The following is a 15,137-nucleotide window of genomic DNA, read 5'->3' on the forward strand; positions in this document are numbered from 1 at the left end:
ATCCCGTTGTATTAATTCGTGTCTTATTTTTATACTGGAATGTGAAAGAAGCAGATGCAATTTAAAATGATGTCACATGAGAAATCTAATTATTGTTACTTTACATTTTACAATGAAATTTGGAAGTAAAAATGTATGGAAAAGTCAACGGGACGAATCAGTATCCGGATGAAACGATGTGACGTGCCGGATCGCCGTCGTAATCGAAAAGTTGATATAACGAATTGAATACGTCGAAAAAGGTAGTGCGCAGGTTCATTGCCGTAATCAAAAATATAAGGGAATGTCTACTGTTGATATGGCGCTCAGGCTGGTACGGCGAATGTGTACGATACTGTAGCAGCTGTTCAATAAGCAATGCTGCGGTCCTTTTTGCTAGGGTTTTTCGTGCATCTTGTTCTCAGAGGAGTGTGGTGATGTCGACGTTAGGGGTGAAATTCCTTGAGTGTTCTAAGGTGTGGTGTGTTTCATTAGAGTGGTGTGTATGTGTAGGGAAGGCTTATCTCATCCAAACAGGGATTATAATTTAATGTCTCTGACGTATTTATTTATTAATTTAACGTGCTTTAAGTAGTTTTTAACAGTATTTCATCCATTTTTACAGTGTAGGGGTGCTTAAGGGATTCATTCTAAGCGAGTTTGTTTATTTTAGCTTCAATGGGTTGGAAGATATGTACATTTAACCTTTTAGAGAGCGGGGCTGTGCCCAGTTTTCAAAATTTTTAGCCCACAGGTGCCCCTTACCTTTAATTAATGCTTAGTTATGGCACTTTATAGGTTTTCTTTTAATGCCGTTTTGTAGGCGAGGCAACAATTAGATCACGCCCATCTACGGATTCGTCATTACTTTTTTGCCAAGGAACAGTGTACGTTCTTTACGATATCTCAATTTGTACTCAAGTTACAGTTTGCAGAGACAGACATCCGAATTTCTACCCGTCGTGTCATCCTGATCACTCATATATATGTAACTATATCTATCTCGATTAGTTTAAGGTGAAATAAACAACCGTTTGGTGAAAACTATTATACCCTTTAGCAACATGTTGCAAGGGTATAAAAACTAAATGTATGGAAGCAAAGAGTGTGTAGACGCTGATGTGAAAACATATTTAAAGCGGCAAAGCAAAGACACCACATTATTATTGAGGCAGTGGTCTGACCACTAGCACGTTCATGGCAACAAACACACCCACAATGTAAACAGATAATACAAATATATGTATAAGCATATGTATTTATACGCCCAACATATGTACAAGTACATATGCTATATTCGACGAGAAAGAGACACTGTCTTTCAACTGGTAGCAACAAAAGTGGAAAAGCTAGATAGAAAGAGGGAGTCATAGAAAGTTTTAAATGGTACTGTAACAAACAAATGACAACAAAATCGTGTTCACATAATAAAAATTATGTAAAGCGCACTTGTGGCATGTTAAGCATAAAACTTGTTGCGTGCTACTCGCAGTAGCCAAAGTAAAGGGGTGTCCACTCGCATACATAAATATATTTAACAAGTAAGGAAGTTCTAAGTTCGGGTGTAACCGATTATTTTATACTCTCGCAACTTGCAAGGATCAAAGCCCAGGAAATTACTTCAGGTGTTGCCAAATTTTATATTAAAGGAAATTTGGACCCCATTCAACCAATTTTTTACACAAAAACATACTATTATCGAGAGTTTCATTTATTTATTTTATTATATGAATTTCAATTATATATCTTACACATTGACCGAATCATTGTTGCTTGATTTGCATAGTGGAAAGTAAAAGGATCATGTGTAACATGTTTCTTAAAGATACCTCAATTTTTACTCACACACTCACTTACAGCTTGCACAGACTCTTTCCCAAATCCCAACTTTCCTAAATCCCACAGCTTCCACTGGAAGAGCTGCAACTGGCCGCAGACAAGCTCAAGACAAACAAATCACCCGGCCCGGATGGGATCCCAGCAGAAATCCTTAAAATAATCGCTGCAGAGCGGTCGGCAATACTTCTGAAATGTACAACGCCTGCCTCGAAGCCGGAATATTCCCTGAACTCTGGAAAACACAACGGCTGGTCCTAATCAGTAAGGGAAAAGGAGATCCCAACTTGCCATCAGCATACCGTCCACTATGCATGCTCGACATAGCGGGAAAGCTTTATGAAAGGCTACTTAAACCCAGACTCGAAGCGCCCATCAACGAAGCTGGAGGACTCTCCCCTAGACAACATGGATTTAGACCCGGCAGGTCAACCTTAGGAGCTATCAGATGCGTCATTGAAAGTGTAGAAGCCGCACAACGCAGATGTCATAAGTACAAAATAATAGTTCTGTTGGTTACCTTATATGTTGAAAACGCCTTCAACAGCGCTAGATAGGATGTACTAAACTAGAGAGGGATCACAGATCAGTTACGTTAGGAACAGCACAAGGATCCATGATCCTCCGATGCAATATTAGTTATAATCGGTAATATCCCAATTGATCTCCTGGCATACGAAAGGAAAAAGCTGTGGGAGCTAAAGAGAACATCTGAGAATAATAAGAGGGCAATCGAACAAATACAGAAAGATACGATGTCAGCATGGCAACGAAGATGGAAGAAAGGAAAGTCGACTTCTACACGACCCAACCGCTATCCCGCCACGGATACTTTAAAAAGTATCTCCACAGAATGAGAATAGTCGAAGAGCCGTCATGCCCATACAACGACGCGACAGAAGACGACGCTGAACACACATTCTTTGAATGTACGCGATGGCAACGGGAACGTACCGCCGTAGAAGACCGGGTTGGTCCAATAAACACGGACAATTTAATCAGCGTCTTGCTGGAGAGCGAAGCAAACTGGCGGATTATCCAGAAAATCGCTGCAAATTTGCTACGCAGCAAAAATCGGGACCTGGACGAAGGTGCGCAGATGTAAATCTCTCAATGAGAAAAATGGAACGCCACCCTGAAGTAATGCAAACGTGGTTTCAGGGTGGGCGACGGTTCCCTAGAGGGGGGGTTTTTAGTGACCTGCAAGCGGCACATACCACTGCTGCGACGACAGCGGAAGGCATTTTCTACCCCCTCACCCGAGAAGCAAAGAAAAAAAAAACCGTTAGGTGAACAAAACTATTCTACTCTGTAGCAATATGTTGTGAGAGTATAATAATGCTACAGTGGTGAAAGCAAAAAGTTTGATACAACAGCAAAGGCGATAAAGCAACTGGACGGCAATGTGGAAGTGTGGCTACCGGCAGTTGTTGCAACTTGTTGTCCGCCCGCAGCAGTAGTAGTTGTATCAACCAGACGGCATGTGGTGAAATGCGATGGGAACAACCGCAAAACACTATTCACATACACCGCTGCACTAACTAACAACTATACTGTTGAAGTGTCGCAGTCGCACCACAAAAAATAATAACAACAATAATTCTAAATATAACTATGACTATTACTGCATTGTTGCAACAACTGGATCAACAGCAACAACTTGCAACACCTCACAAGTGTAAAAGTGTATATTTATATATTAAGGATTGTGTGTATGGAAACAGGGTCTTTTAGGAGGAGTTTTTCAATTGCGATTATAAAGAGGTTAAAGATTTTAGAGATTTATTTATTTAGAAATTTAGGTAGGAATTAAGTAGTCATAAAGATCAAAAAATAAATATTTCAGACTGGCTTTTTTCTATTGGATTATATTCTTTAAAAGCTTTATCAAATGTTTAGAGTTGAATTGAAAGTGGTCGGGGTTTTAGTTGTAAATTCTGTTTCAATTTGCGGGTCCATATTAAGATCCGCCATAATTGGGTGGGATTACTAATTTAACCTAATTTCTCACTCCTGAATACAATACTTTCATCAAAATAATCATGGAAAACTAAACCTAATCCAGCCAGAGAAAGAATCCATACCAGTTTCATCAAAAATTGGTCAAATCTCACAGCTACGAGGAAGTCTAACAATATATTATACATTCATACAATTAGATTCAGGTATAAAAAGGCTTGAAAGCAACAAGGAGAATAAAAATACTTTTGGGTGAAAGGAAAGACCAACTCGAATTTGTGCACATACATATATATTTACCGTTAGGATAAATCTACATATCCTAAGGATAGACCCTTTAAAGGTATGAACGTACCAACCTACAAAGGGTGAATGTAAGTTATTACTAGTATTTACATCTGCCGGCACCGTTGTACCCATGTTTGCGTGTTGTTATGCATTTAGCCAAAGTGGGAGCAAAGTTTTCCAAGGCTAATTAAAAACCATACACAAGCTCCGCTAACAAATAAAATAAATACCAACAACACAAAAACGCAGTAACCAGAATACCATCTGTAACGCCACCAACAACAGCAACGATGTCATTTATTATACCTTAAGTATGAAAACAAATGCACAAAATCCATGTGACGACAACAAAAAACAAACAAAACAATATATACTCGTAAAACAACAACAAGCAAGCAGGCTAATACTCGAATAAAGTTGAAGCATTGAAGTTTACAACATTTGCTTCAACCATTTTGAGAACAGCACTTCCCACAACTTTGCAGTAACCCACAGAAGAAGAAAAAAACAAAAACCCGCTAACACTTCTAAACACATTTTGATAGACAGGGACTCTTTTTCCTCTATTATAACGCACCGAAAAAATAAATTGTCCCTTACTGTTCCTTGACTCTCAATTGCTTTACTCTCTCACCACCTCTCTAATTTAATTTTGTGGAAGCCGCAACAATGTGACCCTTAATCGACTTAATCCGCTCTCAGTATACTCGAACCATAGCAATCTTCGTTTTCTAACTCACCTGAGTCCCGGCACCTGCGTCGCCATCGTGCCATCCTTGAGCACCCACGATACCACCGGTGGCGGATTACCATGCGACGTGCAGCTGATCTGAGTGCCGGTGTCATTGCTGAAGAGCAGACGCGCCGGCGGTTCTTGCATGAAAGTGGGCACGCGTAAGCCGCTTGTGGCTTTGGCAACTGGCGGCGTCGGCAGCATGACCATCAGCACTGCTAACAATGGTAGCAACAGCGAGGACCTGGGCATGGTACCTGGAATAAAACAAAATTATTACAACAACTGCAATATGTTGGATTAGCATGTATATAATGTGAATAAGTTACCCATAATTATAAATACATATATGTATTGTATATAAGTACTTATTATCGTAAATATATACAATTATTATTTTTAAATATCGGTATGACGCAACATGTTGCAAGAGTATCAAAATGGCAATAGACGGAGTAATATCTACTTATAAGACTTTCAACAAAACTTAGTATTTCAAAAACCAATTACTTAATTGCTATATTTTCGGTCCTAAGTTATGTAACGGGTGTTGTTTTGGACGTATGGTTTTCAATGAGACAATACATTTTCGTAGTTGTTTTTTTAACAGCTTTTACTTGATTTACAAAATCAAAGAATTGTAGCCAAACGACTATCAATCGCGTCGCACGTTCGCTTTATGAGCCTTAAACGAGATGGCCACCGATCCCGATTTTCACAAAACAATTTTGTTCAATAATAAAGCTCACTTTAGATTTAAAGGGATCAAAAAACAAAATTGTCGCATTTGGAGTGATAATAATTCACAAAATATTGTTGAGACGCCGCTACATCCTCAAAATGTAACTGTTTGATGTGCTCTATAAGCAGAGGGAATCGTTGGTCCATATTTCTTCGAAAATGAATTAGGCCATAATATTACACTCCATGGAGAACGCTTGAGAACTATATTATTAGCTTTTTCCTGCCTGATTTGGAGAATGTTGATATGGACAACCCTTGGTTCCAACAAGACGGCGCTACATGCCATAAAGTCCACGAAACAATCAATTTTTTAAAGGAAATTTTCGGTAAGCGCATTATCTCGCTTCATGGGTCTGTGGCGTGGCCTCCAAGATCGTGCGATTTAACACCGCTGGACAATTGTGGGGTTACATGCAGTCGCTTGTCTATGAAGATAAGCCCAAGACAATTGACGCTTTAGAAGGCAATATTCAACGGGTTACTGTTGACATACGGCCCTAATTGCTGCGAAAAGTGGTCAAAAATCGGTGGAATTTATTATAGCCAGCCGCAGCGCTCACTTGTCCGAAATCATAAAGACAACACCTTATCTTTATAATAAAGCTAAATTCTTGGCCATAACATTAAATTTATGCGTTTTATTTCCTCTTGAAAACCACATGTCTTAAAAAACACCCTTTATTTCACTAAGTATCAATGAGACGCCTCACTCGCTCGAGAATAACATATGCTAAAGCAGCGTCCCTCATATTTTCGTAAATAGTATAATGAAGCGTTCACAGTAAAATTGTTGAAGAATTGGTAGTTGGCAAATAGTTGTTGTCACTATATGTATATTGCAACATATGCATGACCTGTTACGTTTTTGGTAAATTTAAGCAATTATTTTCTATTTTATTTTAGGAACCGTATTTATAATTTGTTGTATTTGTAAGCTCCCGTTGTTACATTTTCGGTAATACCTATGCTTGCATTGTGCCGCAGACAAACACTCCATTCCACATCAAGCCACTACTCAAGTACAAGTTAACACAAAAATTAGTGCCACTTCAAGTTTAACTCAAGAGCCCTGTGTACTGGTAGGCAAACGCATGACTGCAACATATGCAGCCCCACAGACAGACGATATGAGCTTGTATTTGCCACATGCACAACCTCATGCAGCATTCAGCAGATAATGCATATGGCAGCCACAAAAATTTCGCATTCCTTGCTTTTGTTGCTTATATACCATATATGTATGCATATGGCCGGATGTGTACGAGTATGTGTGGTCTCCATAATATGAAATTGAACTCAAGTTGTTTTAACGTCAACAAGTGCGTTGTGAAACCGCCGTTGCAACAACAGGCTTGACAGGCAGAGGCACGATGTCTGACATGGAGAAATATATTTGGAGTATATTCAAACGGTCTTACATGCATAAATAAGCACTTATATATGCACATATGTATTTCTGTTTAAATGTACTAGCTTTAAATCTAGAATTGCTTGAAGAAAATCCAACTAGTCCAAAAATTATCAGACTTATACAATTTCCAAAACATTTGACTACTTTTTATACTTCGGACAGTGTATATTAAGTTTGCCACGATGTTTGTAATGTCGGAGACCTTATAAAATATATATGTATCTAAATGATGAGCGTGACGAGCCGAGTCTATTTAGCCTTGTCAGCCTGTCTGTATATACACGAACTAGTCCTTCAGTTTTTGAGATGTCGATCTGAAGTTGTGCACACATTCTTCTCGCCCGAAAGGAACTTATCATATCGGACACTATGGCATATAGCTGCCATACAAACTAACCGATTGGAATCAAGTGCTTATATAGAAAACTTTTTTATTTGACGAGATATCGTCTCAAAATTTGGCATGGATTATTACCTAAAGCAGTAATGTAATCTCCAGAGAAATTATTCTGATCGAATAACTAAACTATACAGCTGCCATATAAACTGAACGATCGGAAGGAAGTTCTTGTACGGAATCTTTTGTATTTGTTTTTTTTTTTTTGTTTTACTTCATTTCTGTATTTATTATACTTTCGCAACCTGTTGCTACAGAGTATAATAGTTTTGTTCACCTAACGGTTGTTTGTATCACCTAAAACTAATCGAGTTAGATATAGGGTTATGTATATATAAATGATCAGGATGAAGAGACGAGTTGAAATCCGGGTGACTGTCTGTATGTCCGTCCGTCTGTCCGTCTGTCCGTCCGTCCGTGCAAGCTCTAACTTAAGTAAAAATTGAGATATCTGTATGAAACTTGGTAGACATGTTTCTTGATACCGTGAGACGGTTGGTATTGCAGATGGGCGTAATCGGACCACTGCCACGCCCACAAAACCCCATTATTCAAAAACAAATAAATTTCCATAACTAAGCTACACAACAAGATACAAGACTCTTATTTGGTATTCAGGATCACATTAGGGAGGGGCATCTGCAGTTAACATTTTTTTTAAGTCCCGCCCCTAATAGGTTTAATGTGCATATCTCCTAAACCGCTAACGCTATAATAACAAAATTCACTGGAAGCAAATGTGTTTAGTACTTCTACCTACAGTGTGAAAATAGTTGAAATCGGGTGGCAACTCCGCCCACTCCCCATATAACGGTACTGTTAAAAACTACTAAAAGCGCGATAAATCAAGCACTAAACACGCCAGAGACATTAAATTTTATCTATGAGATGATTTTATAGAAACCGCGTTCAAAATTAGACAGTGGGCGTGGCACCGGTGAAAACCAATATATTGGGATCTGCTTAACCGATTTCAACCAAATTGCAGTTGCGGTGCATAACGTTATTTTCATATTTCTATGTTATAGTGCGAAAATGGGCGAAATCGGACTACAACCACGCCTATTTCCCATATAACACCATTTTCAATTCCATCTGATTCTTTCACTTTCCACTATGCATATCAAGCAACAATGATTATATCCGGGTAAAACTTTGCGTGAATAATACGTTTAAAGTATGCCACCATGTGACCAAAAATTGTCTAAATCAAACCAAAACTGTTCAAGCCCCTAACTACGAAATATGTTGACCCCAGTGCCTATAGTTGACCTTCTACCAAAAATATCAGTCAATCCGCAAAGAAATCTCAAACGAGTATACCATTTGACTTTGCGAGAGTATAAAATGTTCGGTTACATCCGAACTTAGCCCTTCCTTTCTTGTTTTACTATATATTTTATAAAAAAATGTGATTTCTTCTAAAACTACGATGATACTAGTGTGAAAGTAGTTTTTTATGACCGAAAAGTGTCAATTCACAGAGAAGACTAGTTTGACATGCACTTCATACTATTTATAAAGTGGCTTAAATCAGCTCATTTCACTGAGGAGTATATACATATGTATAATAACAAACAAGAGTGTTTACATATACACACTTACATATTATGTATATTATAGCGTATTATATGTTTTCTTGACATCTAACTTACTTTTTGCCTTGAGTAATGTTAACAGCAGCACGCACATCCTTGTTCATATGAATATGTGTCCCTCTCTTTAATTTACTGTTTGTTTACAGCGGTTAGAACTCAGACAGTTTTTTGGTTAACTATTTCCCTTTATTGCAGTTTTGCTTTCAATTATTTGGCATTTGTTGTAATTACGTAGAGTGCTGAAAAAATACAAATATGTATTTGGTTGTCATTTGTTTTTTCATAAAGAATTTATTGTTATATCTGAATATACATAAGTGCATACCTATGTACATACATGGTAGGAACATTTGTTTTTAAAAATGACTGGTATTTCCAAAATTATAATTGCGAAGTTAGGACTTTTTGTAATGTTTATTGTCTTAAGTAATTTCATTCAGTGCTCAAAGATATGACAGGATTTCACGCTTGCATGTACTTACACTGGTCTACAGTGGTTTTGTTGCCCTAGATATAAGATCGATTTCGGATATATTTGTGTCCACAATTCATGAAACTATCAATGATTTTGTACGATTGGCTCCCGTTAATTTTTAAATATTTATTTCCAATATTATACAAAACAGAAATCATTAACGAAACAACAGATTAACATATTTATAATTTCAGTTTAGTTTAAGAATACATCGAAGGAACAGATAGACAAATGGAAAACATATGTTATACTTCAATAAAACGCCTTCTATGAACATTTCTTTTATAATTTTCCAGTTGATAATCTTTAAGGACCAGCAGTAATCTGGCATCATCCTTGATACTTTTCTTACCCTCACTTTCAGATTCTGTTGGAACTGCTCTTCTTTTTCCTAACTATAATTTCCTATATTATCCGAAAATGTCTTCAGACTATTGCGGAGATAGTCTAACTTGATATTCATATTTGTTCCTAGGGCCCCAAATTTGCCAACAAATCCAAGACAAGAAAGAAATTTTTTTTGTAAAGCTGTTGTATTTTGTCATAGTTTAAGTAAATTAACAAACTGAGGTAACTTCAAAAACGCTGATGGAATTAAAATAGCAACCCCGAATTTTGTTTACAAACTTTAACTTGTAAATTTGTATACATTAAAATGAATTCCATAGCTAATTGATTTTTATTGCAGAATTGCTAAGAGGAACTTAAGAAGCACAATCCTTCATAATTTTGCTATTATGGAAAAAATGTTTATGAAGTTCTATTTTAAATGGTCAAGAAGAAATAAAAAGCATATAATTTAATATTGTGGTCAAGCATTTAGCTTTTTTTATAAAGAAATGGGTTTGATATTATATTTTTAAAATAATTTCGGTCAAGACATGTCAGCAATAACCTGCCGACTATTCTCCTTCAAGGCATCAGTCGTCTCGGGCTTATCTGCGTAGACTATCAACTTCACCTAACTTTAGAAAAAATAATTCAGATTAGGTCGTACGATCTTGAAGACCACGCTATATACTCGCGACGCGAGATAACGCGCACACCGAAAGCTTGGGTGCGTTCGAGCTACGTAATAATTGCAGCAGAACAAGGTGCGTTCCAAAGTAAACAGAACTTTTAACAAAAAGTCATAAAAAATGATTTTATCGGTAAAATCAATTCATTTTATTCAAAATAGTCTCCTTCTGCTTTAATACAGCTTTTTGCACGGTCCAAAAGCATGTCGAACGAGTGTTTTAGCTCGTTGGCCGGTATGGCCGCCAGTATGCCGGTGCAAGCCTTTTGAATGGCCTCCACGTCTGCATAACGCTCTCCTTTCATCGGCAAATGCATTTTTCCGAAAAGGTAGAAGTCGCACGGTACCATATCAGGTGAATACGGGGAGTGGTTGATTGTTAAAATGTGATTTTAGGTCAAATAATCGGCCACAAGCGTCGATCGATGAGACGGCGCATTATCGTGCAACAAACGCCAACTTCCTCTCCGAATACGGCGCACCAAACCCTTCAAAACTTCAAGATAGAATACCGCATTAACGTTTTGGCCGGGTGGAACAAATTCTTTGTGGACAATACCCTTGGAATCATAAAAACAAATCAGCAATGTCTTCACTTTTGACTTCTCCAGGCGCGATTTTTTTGGGTTTCGGCTCATTTCTCATTAATGTCCTTACGACCACTTTGAAAACGTTGAAACCACTCATGCACTCTGCTACGGGATAGGCAATCATCGCCATAAACTTGTTTCATCAATTGAAACGTTTCGGTAAAAGTTTTACCAATTTTAAAACAAAATTTAATGTTCATTTTCGCACCGATGACAAAAACATACTGACACTTAAAACGCAATAACTTCACTTCCAATAAATGAAATGTTATGAAATTTTTACTGGAAGGATAGCAGATTCTAACGCACTGGTCGACATATAGACAGCGCCACTAGACTTTACTTTGTTACCATTTTACGCACCTTGTACAGCAGCTATGTTCGATATTTGCTGATACTCTGCTGATGTGCAGACAAAAATTGAGTGTTGCCGATTATTTGCATAAATTGCGCGCAAAAAGTAACAGTAGAACGACATGCTGTTATAAGTGTTGCCAAAAATTCACGCAAAACGTGACACTTTGACAAATTTTCAACACTGCTGTCATGATTGCCATCTCGAACGCACCTTTTATTTCAATCAATTGATTCTTGCATTTGCTGTAAGGCATGTTGTGCAATGTTGTTAAAACCAAAGATCGTTCACATCAACATTCTCCAATTCGGTCACGAAAAAATCATTAATATTAGCACTGTAGCGATCCTCATGGACTGTAACATTATGGCCGGCTTCATTTTTGAAGAAATATGAACCAACGATTCCCTCTGCCCATAGAGTACACCAAACAGTTACTTTCTGATGATGTAACGACTTCTCAACAATGTTTTGCGACAATTTTGTTTATTGTCCCCTTTCAACCAAAAGTGAGCTTCATTGCTGAATAAAATTTTCTAGCGAAAATCGGGATCGGCGACTATCTCGTTTGGGGGCCCATCACTGAACGTGCGACACGCTTGATGGTCATTTATCTTCAATTCTTGCACGACTTAGACTTTGTTAGCTCGTGACTCAAGGTCCTTCCGCGAAATCTTCCATAAAGTAGATGGGCACAGCTCCAATAGTTTCGCACGATGGCGGATGGACTCATTCGGGTCTTCTTCGATACTCTGCTTCACAGCAGCAATAGCTCATTAGATTAGCACTTCAACGTCTCTGAGGATGCGCATTATCCACTAGAGTAACCGTGGTGCGAAACTGCTCCATGGTGGCTCGAATCAGCGACTTTGTTGGGCGATAAAATCAACCGAATATTGTATGTTACGCAGCGCGCAATGCGTTACGCGAACCGAACCATTATTTTGGTAATAAATTTGCACGATTTACAAACGCTGTTCCAAAATAAGTCTGTTCATTAAGAAATGGAAACCCCATTGGGTATAAATCAAGTAACAACTGTCAAAAAGACCAACCCCGAAACAAGTATTGCCTCATTGAAAACCACACGTCCAAAAAAACACTTTATTATAAGGGGCTACTCGTGTACAGCAATTTCACCGATTTTTAAAATTAATGTTCAAACCCTATATTTATTTAAATACAGTCGATTTCACTGAAAACATAGTTTTAACTTTAGTACCGCATATAGATTGTTTAAATTATTCTTTAGTAAAAACTATTGTTTGGAAGATATCTTAATCATATTTATGGCGTAGGATGAAAAAAGGAAAAAACTTGACCTTAACATTCTTTACAAAAAACTGTTATATTTTTTCTTCGATGAGTTTTAAACGTATGTAGTTTACTACTATTATTATTTTCTAAGAGTATTTTCGGCATGTCTTAGGAACAAATAAACACATTAACAATACATTTTCGATTAGATAGTTACCTATATTAATCCTCACATAATCTCTTAATAACACGCATTCAAAATAACAACTTTAACTTCCTCAACGAAGAAAGCTGCCAACAAAAGCCGTACAAAGTGGAAAAAGTAATAACACGAGTAATAATGTACGTAATGTTTAAATGGCTAAAAATCATCGGTAACGCACATCAAATGTCAAATTTGTTGACAGACAATTTAAGGAAAACAAAGCGCGAAGGTACAGCAACTCTCACTAACACACAGCAGAAGTATACCGAGTGTAGCCACACAAAGAGCTGATAAGCGCGCCACACATGTTGTGCATATATGGTACACATACAATCGAAAAGAGTTCAGCATCAATTGACGATGGACAAAACATTCGGAAGAGGGGCAAGAGCAATATGAACAACGAAAACAATAGCAATTTGTATATGTATTTTTAGCACCAGTAACACTAACGATTGTTAGAAAAATACGGCCTCATTAAAATGGACGCAAATAAACAGCTGAGTCAGGTATAGTATGCTTACAGGCGCACTACAACTGGATGCGTGTAGGTAGATAGAGCGCAGGCGCCTTTTGTACATATGTCCTGTGAGAAAAATCGCTGAAGGCGAAATTTTAACATAAGCTAAAAATGTAAACAAATCATTTGAAAGTCTCAATTAAATACATACACACACACAGTGTGTGCTCATACACAAACACACATGCAAATCATTCATGTGACTCTTAATGGACGTGAACGTTCAAGCCAGTAAGAACGACAGATTTACAACTCAAAGGCTAAATGGATATCCCGATTACGCACTCAGCTAAAAACACACATAGTACTCACAAAAGTACAAAAAATTAATGAATGAAAACACCACTGGAAATACAAGTATACAAGTCTTTACCTATATATGTATGGGGTAGAGAGGGTCGAATTGTAGGCGGCCGAAAAAACGGAAAATTCGCATAAGTGGAAAATGTTCTACGGATTACTCTAAACAATGTTGCCTAAGAAACTATGGGTCTAAAACCGGTTTCGAGACAGCGATTTTCAAAGCAAAGTTTAGCTTTTAGGAATTATAAAAATTTGTTCGTCAATACTTGTGCTAATTATTTGTCAGAGTAATCCAGATCGGACAACTATAACTTATATCTCCTATAGAACCAAATTATTATTTAAATAGAAATTAAATTAAGAAACAGTGCTTCTTAGTATAATTTAAAATATTGGACTTTTGAGTAAGGTTTCCAAAGACATGAACTGCAATATGTTTCAAATAACTTAGAACTTTGCCAGGTGTACTTAAATATGTGATGTACTAAAATGAGTGCAAACATAAAGACTCTTTTTGTTTTATCATCGAATTTCCATTAAAATGTATCGATTTTATCGATGGCTCGAAACCGGTTTCAGACCCAAAGTTTCTTAGGTAAAGTTGTTCAGAATGATCCGTAGAATACTTTCCGCTGTGTGATTTTATGGAAGAAAAATCGACCAACTCTAATATGTTTGTATATGCATTTATGTAGATCTAACGGGCGTCATGATAATGTTTGTTTTGACGCTTTCAAATTATGAAAAGAACGCTTTCAAGTTGAATAAATGTGTTAAATATAGATTAGCGTTCATTAATATGCACATACCGACAAAAAAGATCATACATACAAATACAAAAACACCTACGCGAGTCGAAAATTGTTTTGGTAAGCAAAAGCTCGCAACGTCATTGGACGATGACACCAAATCCTACGTATCCCCTAAGCAACGCATAAAACATGTTTACAAATTGGACGAAAATGTTGTTCACCGTGTTTTAATACAAAAAATAGATGTATGTTGGAGTCTGATATATGATTCTGATTTTGTGAAACCACAGGTGACTATTTATATCTCATGATTTTTTTATCTTTGCGATATATTTAGTTAACATAAAAATTACAAAATTAAATCCCCATTTCTTCAGGAGAGCCTGGGGGGATAGGACATATGTGTCCCATCATCAAACACAATATTATTACTAACAAATAAACCCAACGATACACTCATAAGCGAAAATGTGCTAAAGCAACCGAATATCCACATATAACTAACAAACTGTCACTTTCAGAGGAGAACTGAATGATTTAAGTGTAAAATAAATTAAATACAATAGGTAATCTCCATTTATTGTGAGAAATCTTCTGTCGGGACGTGTGTGTCCCAATAAGTCCGAAGGGGTTAAATCGACACATAATATAATCGACCGATACTCCTAGTAACTTAAACACAAGATCCACGTTTTGATACTCTTTTCATTTCATACA

The 15,137-nt window shown here is 37.2% G+C and overlaps 1 protein-coding gene across 6 annotated transcripts in view; it reads right to left on the reverse strand.

Moving 5' to 3' along the window:
- Positions 1 to 15,137, reverse strand: part of Dscam3 (Down syndrome cell adhesion molecule 3) — a 188,613-nt gene that overhangs the window by 152,450 nt on the left and 21,026 nt on the right. For all 6 annotated transcript variants that reach the window (XR_011398063.1, XM_070113166.1, XM_036365031.2 and 3 more), the window contains exons 2-3: positions 9,003 to 9,184; positions 4,803 to 5,052 (exon numbers count right to left, since the gene is read on the reverse strand). Coding sequence is in view for 5 of the 6 variants with exons in the window: in XM_070113166.1 (XP_069969267.1) it covers positions 4,803 to 5,052; positions 9,003 to 9,039 (287 nt within the window). In the remaining variant the exon portion in view is untranslated. The remainder of the gene's footprint in view (positions 1 to 4,802; positions 5,053 to 9,002; positions 9,185 to 15,137) is intronic.

The sequence above is a fragment of the Bactrocera oleae genome, chromosome 2, assembly GCF_042242935.1.
Source record: "Bactrocera oleae isolate idBacOlea1 chromosome 2, idBacOlea1, whole genome shotgun sequence".
In the NCBI taxonomy this organism is placed as follows: Eukaryota; Metazoa; Arthropoda; class Insecta; order Diptera; family Tephritidae; genus Bactrocera; species Bactrocera oleae.